Source organism: Mobula birostris, chromosome 1, assembly GCF_030028105.1.
Source record: "Mobula birostris isolate sMobBir1 chromosome 1, sMobBir1.hap1, whole genome shotgun sequence".
In the NCBI taxonomy this organism is placed as follows: domain Eukaryota; kingdom Metazoa; phylum Chordata; class Chondrichthyes; order Myliobatiformes; family Myliobatidae; genus Mobula; species Mobula birostris.
Window position 1 is genome coordinate 40,374,707 of NC_092370.1, and position 10,134 is coordinate 40,384,840.

Below are 10,134 nucleotides of genomic sequence, written 5' to 3' on the forward strand. Positions count from 1 at the left end.
TTATTCTTGAAATGTCGGGCTTGGGGAGGCTGAAGGTACGGAAAAGATCTCTTGTCTGTGTTTTCTGGGAGGGGATTGGAGGTTTAAGAACAGGTGTGCAGAAAGTGGAAAGGAAATAGTTGAGAGCCTGTCGAATATGGTGAAGGTATTAGTGCAGAGAAGTCTGGTCACAGAGCACATAGTACAGAGACAGTGAAACTGGAAGAATGGTATGTAATCCTTCCAGGAAGCAGAGAAATTCTATTGAATGGCTTGTGGGATGGAGTTGAGGACAAGGAGAACTCTCATTCTGGCTGGGTAGAGAATGAGTGAAAACAGAAATTGGGATGAGACACTGCTCCCTGTAAGGATTCCATTCTACTCTCAAGTTTCTCCATTTCCATCCTATTTGATGTGATGTCTGGAACCATCTTGCAATGCTATTGCTTATTATTCAGCTTTTAGATAAGTTATGGTAATCACATATGTACATTTAGGCTATTAGCCAAGTCCTTACCAAAGTCTGCTTTGATGCAATTTTAGGTGATGCTTGTTTTGGCATACCAAGTATTTTTTTTGGTACTGGAATTGTCGAACAAGAGTAAAGTTTTGGTTTTTCCTTCAGGATATTTTCATGTACTTATGACAAAAGTCATGGTTGATGTTGAAAGTGAATATGCAGGAATATGTATTTTCCAAGTGAATACTTTGTAGCATAAACCCATATTGATAGTCATGAGAAAAGAACCTTTTACTGTATTAGCATTCATGATCAGGTTTTGCTTCCTTTTCAGATGTGTGTTTTGCCTTTTCTTCACTGCAAAATAAGCTGTATCATATCCAGGCTGATTTAGATATGGTTCAATAGCAAATTTTTTTCTAATCAAAATAAGAATATTCGACTTCAAGGATGGTATTTAATATAGTGATTTACCATTCCATTTTTCAGCCATTGACCAGAATTGGTAGTGTGTAGTGCTATCATTAACTTGTATGTTGTAACCTTTGCTAGTTTTGCTACTGATCTGGTGCACCAAGAATGGCAGAGATTAACAATGAAGCACAATATGATACAGGTTTAGATCTAAAATGTTATCTCTACCTTATCACTCAAACAATATGTGCTAAATTTATTATGTGGTCTTGGCAAAAGCTTGTGTTCAGATTGTATGGTATGGGTGGTGGGGAGCGGTATTTATAAATGGGCTGTTAACACTTTGATTGATGTCAGCATGTGGTGTGTCATATATCATTACTATATATTTCAGTAATTATACTTAATGGAATTATATTTTGATTTTCCTACAAAACTGCTTACACCTCTGAACAGTAGGATAATTACAAATGAGTTTTTAAAAACTATAAATTGATGAATTTTTTATATCTGGGATCTATTTCTGAAGTAAATATTCTGTCATTTTGGCATGCTTTTCATTTATACTGTACAACACAATTATTATTAAAAAAATCAACAACATTTGACAAAGTAATTGATTGTCCACCACATATTGGACAAAATTAACCTGAACAATTTAAAAAAATTAAAAATTACTGAAATACTTATTTAACTGCATTAACAGTTCTGAATGTTTTCACAACAGCTTAATAGAATCCTTGGCATTCAGAAGTAAAGAGGAAAGTAAGAAAGAGAGTTGAACAGCTTGTTCCACTTTGCGATAGACAGATTTGAGTTTTCACAGTTAATCTGAATCTCCAACTTCCTTCAGTGTCTTTCCAAACCAAACAGAAATTACATAGTCATTTCTGATATTTTCTCACTTTAGGGCTACATTTCATGGCAACCCATATCTTTTGCAACAATGCCGTGTATGAAATTAACAAACCAGTTTAAGAGTTACAAATACAATGGTTTTATTTTCCCTATGGGCCATTGAAAATACTATTCTTCGTGAAACTTACAAATTTACTCTAGAATATGTAATTTTGAAATGTAGTGAAAACAATTGCATGAATGTTATTTTGAATTTAATTACTGTTCTTTTTTTAGCAATATTCCACAATTTTTTTCTCCTTGCAAAACACTTTTTGGAGCACAAATTTTGCCAGACTCTGGCATGTTTCTCATCTGCCTTTTCTGCAAGAGCAGGCCTAACCTATAATTCTATAATTGCACAAAGTTCAAAGTAAATATATTATCAAGAGATATATATATATATATATATATATATCACTATTTACTATTTGCTACCATGAGATTCATTTTCTTGCAGGTATTCACAGTAGATACAGAGAAATACAATGCATTCAATGTAAGATCCTACACACAAAGACAAACAACCAGTGTGAAAAAGAAGACAAATTGTAGTAATAATAATAAATAAATAATATTGAGAGCATTAAGTTTGTAAAGTCCTTGAAAATGAGTCCACAGCTTATTGAATCAGTTCAGTGTTAAAGTGAGTGAAGTTATCCACACTGGTTCAGGAACCTGGATGCAGGTAGAGTGTCTGGTTGCTGAGAGCTAAGACCAGTGTCCATTTCTCATTTCGGCATGGTTGAGAGTGTGTAAGAAAAACAACTACAGTCACAGACAAAATGTTACCCTCTCCTCTTTTGCCGTCATATATTGATTCTCACTTTGCATGTATTTTCAGGTGTATAAGTATGACCGTTTTATAGAAAATGGAATGAAGAAAACCACCTTTTACAAAAGAGGAAAGAAACTTCGGAATTATTTGATGCCTTTTGGTTCTGGATCTAGTAAGTGTCCTGGGAGATACTATGCACTCAGTGAGATTAAAATGTTCATTTCACTGGTGCTGACTGCTTTTGACCTCGAAATAATCCATGAGGAAAGGCCAGTAATGCCAAGTAAAAACCGTGCTGGTTTAGGGGTCATACAGCCAAAATCTGATGTCCAGTTTCGCTATAAGTTGCACCAATGAGGAAGCTTGTTAAACTTCTAGTTAGGGTGATAAAATTATATACCGGTGAGAGTTATTCTGGGGTATTGTTTGATACTTAGTTGACAAAAACAATGAAGTGTTCTGTAGCTTTAGCATACTAAATTTTGAGAATTCCCTTTGTATTCTTTCTTGGAGAGTAGAATAAAGCAACTTACAGGTGTAATGCCCTGATTCACAGCTTTACTGTTGTGTGGTATGTATTTCATTCAGTTCTATTAGTTCTGCTTTCAGCCTGTTTGGGTTATTGTTGAAGATAAGAGATGATGAGGAATGTGTGCCATCCATAGGATGCTGGAACTGGGGAGGGAGGTTTTTTTGATGAGGGACAATGAGGTTGGTCTTGGGGCTTTTGTTCGGCGGGAGATGAAGAGAGTAGACGCTGGGGAGAACCAGTCGTTTGTTCAAGATGGATTATGAGCAACATTCAAAAGTTGGTGTGAGTTTTCACACAGACCAAGGACCCAGCCCCTTAGTGACAGGGAGGTTCAAGATGGGCTTCAACTTGTGCACATTTGACTGTTTAATTAAAATGGGGCCTTCTCTTTTTTGTTTTCATTACTAACCCTTAAGTTAAGATTCATAAATATAATTCCTTTAATTGTATGCAGTATACTGTCTGTTATTTCGTGGCACTAATTAACAGGGTAGCAAATTACACAGCATCCAGATAAACTGGGGTTTGGGGTGAGAGAGCCGTCTGAATCTCATGAGTTTGGCAGGACCGGAGAGTGTTTTCCCTAGACTTACGCAGCCAAGGAAACCAGGGTGTTTCACAGGTGTTATATTATTGCTTTTAACAGACGGAAAAACCTTGCAGACTCAAAAGCCTGATTTATGCTCTCCATTTGTGAGGTATTATCTTGGCTTCTTTTCTAAATAGTTGAATTTTAAATTGATGCAGAGACAGGGATATTCGAGGTAGTGTATCTTTGAAGGTAGAAGGACAGCTGAAATGACAGTAGAAGAGGTTATGAGAGCTTTAATAGGTTAGATTGCAACTGGAAAGAAAAATGGGATCAATATTTCTAGTGTGCTGAGTTTCCAGCATTTTCTGTTTTTATTTCAGATTTCCAGAATCTACACACTATTATTTTTTATTTTCCATCTAAGTTAAATTTAACTCAAAGCACGCCACACTTTAAGAAGGATGTCAAAGTCTTAGAAAGGGTGCAGAAAGATTTGTGTGTGGATGCTCTTCTGGTAGATGGGGAGCTGGGAAAATGTGGAAGTTGTTACAGCAGAGAAGTTTAAGCTGAGGTTTGATAGAGAGGTAAAAATGGGAACAGGTTTAATGGAGTTGGTATGGAATTTCCAATCAGATGGTCAGAACCACTGAATGTTTAAAGCACAAAAGAGATCTGTTGAGCCTGTGTTGTCTTGATAAACAATTAATCCTTCTAGTCCCACTTCCGGCCTCTCCTTATAACCATGAAAGTTCTTCCCTTTCAATTATTTGTCCAGCTCCCTCCTGGGCACTGTGATTAACTTTGCCATCACTAGGATCCCTGGCAGTGCATTGCACATTGTAATTATCAACATACTAGAGACTGCAGATGCCCGAGTCTCAAACAAAAATAGAACCGTGGAGGAGCTCAGCAGGTCAAGCAGCTTCTGTGGTGGTAAAAGATGTAGGTGGACATTTTGAATTGATACCCTGCATCAGTCAGAACTTAGAGTGAAGAGGGAAGATTGCCTGTCTAAAGTAGTACAAGAAGGTGAGTGGGACAGAGACTGGGAGGTGATGGAAGGAACTGAATGAGGTGGTGGAGGGTAATATTAGGTAAATGGAACAAGTGGGGCAAGAAAGAGGGAGAGGATAGAGACGATGAACACAAAGAAATGTAGGTGGATGGTGATTTGTGTGGGAAGTGATAACGGGGGTGTGGGTTATTAAGATAGGAAAATGCAATGATCACATCATTAGGTTATAAGCCACCCAAGAGATGTTTTTCTTCCAATTTGCGTGGAAAAGGTGAGGACAAACAGATCAACCTGAGAGTGGGAAAGGTGGTTAAAATGATGTGCTACTGGAACCTCAAGATGCCCTTTCAGACAGAGCTCAGGTGCTCTGTTAAACATTTGCCTGGTCTAGTGTTGTCTCCAGTGCAGACAAGGCCACATTATGTGGACCGAAAGCAGTTGGAAGAGGTGTAAGTAAGCCTCTGCCTCATTTAGAAGGGCTGTTTAGATCCTTGCACAGTGGTGAAGGAGGAGATGGAAGGGCTTGTGGGGCATTAGGTTCCCTACGGTTAGACCATAAGACACGGGAGCAGAATTAGGCCACTCAGTCCATCGAGTCTGCTCTGCCATTCCGTCATGGCTGATTTATTATCCCTCTCAACCCCATTCTCCTGCCTTTTCCCCATAACCTTTGACGTTCTGACTAGCCAAAAACCTATCAACCTCTGCTATCCATGGCAGTGAATTCCACAGATTCACCACCCTCTGGCTAAAGAAATTCCTTCTCCTCTCTGCTGTAAATGGATATCCCCCTATTCTGAGTCTGTGCCCTCTTGTCCCAGACTCACCCACTATAGGAAACATCCTCTGCACAGCCAGTCTGTCCAGGTCTTCCAGTATTTGATAGGTTTCAATGAGATCCCTCCTTATTCTTCCAAACTCCAGTTCACCAGATTGATTCCTGGGATGGCAGGACTTTCATATGAAGAAAGACTGGATGAACTAGGCTTGTACTCGTTGGAATTTAGAAGATTGAGGGGGGATCTGATTGAAACGTATAAAATCCTAAAGGGATTGGACAGGCTAGATGCAGGAAGATTGTTCCCGATGTTGGGGAAGTCCAGAACGAGGGGTCACAGCTTGAGGATAAAGGGGAAGCCTTTTAGGACTGAGATTAGGAAAAACTTCTTCACACAGAGAGTGGTGAATCTGTGGAATTCTCTGCCACAGGAAACAGTTGAGGCCGGTTCATTGGCTATATTTAAGAGGGAGTTAGATATGGCCCTTGTGGCTACGGGGATCAGGGGGTATGGAGGGAAGGCTGGTGCAGGGTTCTGAGTTGGATGATCAGCCACGATCATAATAAATGGCGGTGCAGGCTCGAAGGGCTGAATGGCCTACTCCTGCACCTATTTTCTATGTTTCTATGTTTCTAATAGAACAACAGCCATCAAACATTCCTGATATGTTAACCCTTTTATTCCCAGGATCATCCTCATGAACTTCCTTTCCAATGCCAGCACATGCTTTCTTAGATAAGAGGCCCAAAACTGCTCACATTACTCTGTGCAGTCAGACCAATGCCCTATAAAGCCTCAGCATCACATCCTTGCTCTTATGTTCTAGTCCACTCTATCCATTCTCAACTCTCTTTTACTCTTTATTTTTGTGTTGTTTTAAAAGTTTCTCAATCCTCGAACTTCTCATTAATTTTTGTGAATTATATGCCCTCTTCTTTTGCTTGTAATGCTGTCTTTGACTTCTCTTGTCACCCATGGTTGCCTCATCTTCCCTTTATAATACTTCCTCATCTTTGACACCGATCCTACGCTTTTTGAATATCCCCCAGCAAGATGGTGGGATCAGACTGTAGCCAGCAAAAAAATCCTCCAACGTCCCAAAGATGTGTTGGATGGCATGTTAAAGGGCCACTGTAAATTTCCTCATTTGTCTAGATAGGTGGTAGAATCAAGAGTGGGGGTGGGCACCTTTGGGAAACTCTAGCCATTGCTGTTCTGCCGTCATCCCTGCTAGTATGCTCTTCCAATCAACTATGGCCAACCCTTCTCTCATGCCTCTGTAAATCCCTTTACTCCACTGTAATACTGATATATCTGACTTTATCTTCCCCCTCTCAATCTGAAGGGTGAATTCTATCATATTATAATTACTGTCTCCCAAGGATTCCCTTGTCTTAAGCTCCCTAATCAAATCTGGTTCATAATAAAACACCCATTCTGGAATTACTTTTTCCCTTGTGGGCTCAACCACAAGTTGGTCTAAAAAGCCATCTGATAGGCTTTCTACAATTTCCCTTTCTTGTTATTCAGCTCCAACCTGCTACTTCCAATCTAACTGTATATTGAAATCCCCTTAACTAATTAAATACCTTTGCCCTAATTAAATACCTTTTTCTATTTCCTATCGAAATATATGTCCCACATCCTGGCTACTGTCTGAGGGCTTTTATATAACTTGATCAGGGTCTTTTTACCCCTGCAGCATCTTAACTTTACCTGCAAGGATTCTACATCTTCAGCTCCTATGTCACCCCTTTTTAAGGATTTGATTTCATTTTGTAGCAACGGAGCCACCACCCCCACCCACCGCGTACCTGCCTGTCCTTTTGATACAATGTATATCCTTGGATGTTCAGCTCCTAACTATGATCTTCGTTCAGCCATGTCTCAGTGATGCCCACAGCATCAAGCCTGCCAATCTTTAACTGAGCTACAAGATCATCTACTTTATTCTGTATACTGCGTGCATTCAAATATAACACCTTCAGTCCTGTATTCATCACCCTTTTTGATTTGGCCCACAGTTATCCCACCGACTGCAATTTTGCCCTGTGTGTCCATCCTCACAGCCTTGCTACATACTGCCTCAAGTTGTATACCGTCTGCCTCAGCCTCAGCTTTAGCAAACCTATTCACAAGGATATTGGTCATGTCTGGGTCCGGGTGAACCTGTTTATTCCCCAGCAGAGATCTCAATGACCCAGAAATCAGTTGCAGGAGGGATGGGGGAGGTGTGGGTGGGAAGGGATCAGGAAAGCAGATAGAGGGGAGAACTGGTGGTGGGATCACATTTAAGGCATCCGTTAGTCTTGCGAGACCATGGATCTGCACCTGGAAAGTCTTCGCTCTCCAGGGCGCAGGCCTGGGCAAGGTTGTATGGAAGACCGGCAGTTGCCCATGCTGCAAGTCTCCCCTCTCCATGACACCGATGTTGTCCAACGGAAGGGCAAGGACCAATACAGCTTTGCAGCAGTGTCATCGCAGAGCACTATGTGATTAAGTGCCTTGCTCAAGGACACAACACACTGCCTCGGCTGGGGCTTGAACTCACGAGCTTCAGCTCGCTAGTCCAATGCCTTAACCACTTGGCCACGTGCCCACATTGTAGCCAGTAAAAATGGCAAAGGATGATATGTTAGATGCAAAGGCTGGTGAGAAGAAAGTGACAGCCAAGGGAACTTTATCACTATACTCTCTAGGGAGAGGATGGGTGAGAGATTGCATTTAGAAAATGCTTTGAATGTGTGTGAGGGCTCCATTAGAAGGGAAGACATCCTTCAGGAAGTAGGTAAATATTCATCCTAACCCTAGACCAGAAGGCCTCATGCAGTGGAGACAAATTGAGCAAAAAGGGAACACATCCTTACAGGAAGCAGGGTGGGAAGAGGTTAGCTGGGGTAGCTGAAGGAGTTTGTGGTTATATAGAAGATGTCAGTAGTAAATCTTTCTCTTGAGATGAATATAGAGAAATAAACAAAAAGAAATGAATTGTCAGAGACGGTCCAGATGAATTTGAGTGCAGGGTGGAAGGGTGATGAAATTGATCAGTTCCACCTCAGTGAGCAGAATCAATTCGGTTATCAATATAGCAGAGAAATAGTTGGAATTGCCAGTATAGACTTGGAACATGGACTATTCCATAAAGCCAGCAAAAATACATGAGAGTGTCCAAGGCTGCTCATTTGATTGTAGAAAGTGGGAAAAATCAAAAGAGATGTAGATGAGGTTAAAAACAAATTCTGCAGAACATTTGTTAGTGGAGTGGAGCTGCTTGGGTCTTGGTTAAAGAAAGAAACAAGGAACTTCTCGATGAGTGATGGAGATGGACATCATTATTAAAATGAACCATTTGGGACCAAGGAATTGGAAGTTATCACAATGGTGGCAGGCACAGGTTTCTTAGTTGTAAGTTGGACAAGAGAAGACAGGATGGAGACTGGGTATGAAGAAATGAGTACAGTTGGGGCAAGAGCAGGCAGAAACATTGGATTTACTGGGGTCTTAGGTTAGAGATAGTACACAGAGTTAGGATATCATGAGCTAGAAGCTGTGGAGAGACCCTTTCTACTGGGTGCCTAAAAAAATTCTCAAATCATTCTTGGATCCTTTGCTAATCGTCCATTTTTTGATCACTTTGCCATTGGGAGGTTTCACTCTACCCTCTGTTTCTATACCCTTCATGGATCAAAATACCCTTATCAGATCATCTGTTAAGGTGATGGGCATTATTTCTTAAAATGGGCACTACAGTAGCATAACTAGTAGAGTCAGAAACCCAGGTTCAACACTGACCTCAGGTTTTGTCTGTTGGCGTAGGTTTGCTCAAAGTGCCCTGGTTTCCTCCAACATCCCAAAGTTATGTTGGTTGGCAGGTTAACGGGCAACTGTAACTTTCTCTTTTTGTCAGGATAGGTAGTAGAATTTGGGGTGGAGGGCACAGAGAGTTGATAGGAGTGTGGAAGAATGCAATATGTGATTGAATTAGAACTGCTATAACTGGGTGATTGATGGTTGGTACAAGCCTTCTGAGCTGTGGGGTCTGCGTCTATGCTGTATCTCTCTATAACACTGTAATATTTTCCACGCTATTTTTTCTGATAGTAAAATCAGTGAAGCACAGGATGAATAATGCAAAACGAAAACAAACTCTTTTCCTCCATAAACATTTTCTGTATATAACTATACTATGTTGTAATAACAAAATAAAAAGTATTTACAAGCATATAAGTACAGTAAACTACTTCACTCCTGTAAGAGATTAACAGTGTGTAATACTTTGAAATCACTTTTATATGTAAGAATCACATTAAAGCATGTGAATGATTCTAAAAATATGATGCTCTGCAAAAGTTGTCAATAAACAGTATCTGTAAAACTCATTGTCAGTAAAAAGTGCCTTAGATGGTTCTAATCTTCTTGTACATACACATACTTTAATAAATCTGTTCATCTATGTTATTTATCGCAGTCAGATTCTGGAATCTTTTTGTGTTTTACTAGGAAAACTAGTAATTTGAGTTGAACAAATAATGCTCAAGTGAAAACTAAGAAGAAGGACTTGGAAGGGGAAATATAATGGCCTTATAGTTGAGGAAAACAATACCATTGCAACATGATGGGGCACTTTTGGAGGCTTGAAATGTAGTGTAAATGTCTTTTGTAAGTTTTGTGAATAGGTGGAAGCTTTTAATCTTCAATAAACAGCAAAGGGTTAACTCCATCATTGATATTTAGAAAGAAACTCCGCC

At 39.9% G+C, this 10,134-nt stretch overlaps 1 protein-coding gene across 1 annotated transcript in view; it reads left to right on the top strand.

Annotated features, from left to right (window-relative positions):
* Positions 1-9,844, top strand: part of cyp7b1 (cytochrome P450, family 7, subfamily B, polypeptide 1) — a 195,030-nt gene extending 185,186 nt beyond the window's left edge. Inside the window, exon 6 of the mRNA XM_072254449.1 lies at positions 2,595-9,844. Coding sequence (XP_072110550.1) covers positions 2,595-2,885 — 291 coding nt within the window. The 3' untranslated portion in view covers positions 2,886-9,844. The remainder of the gene's footprint in view (positions 1-2,594) is intronic.
* Positions 9,845-10,134: the final 290 nt, after the last annotated feature.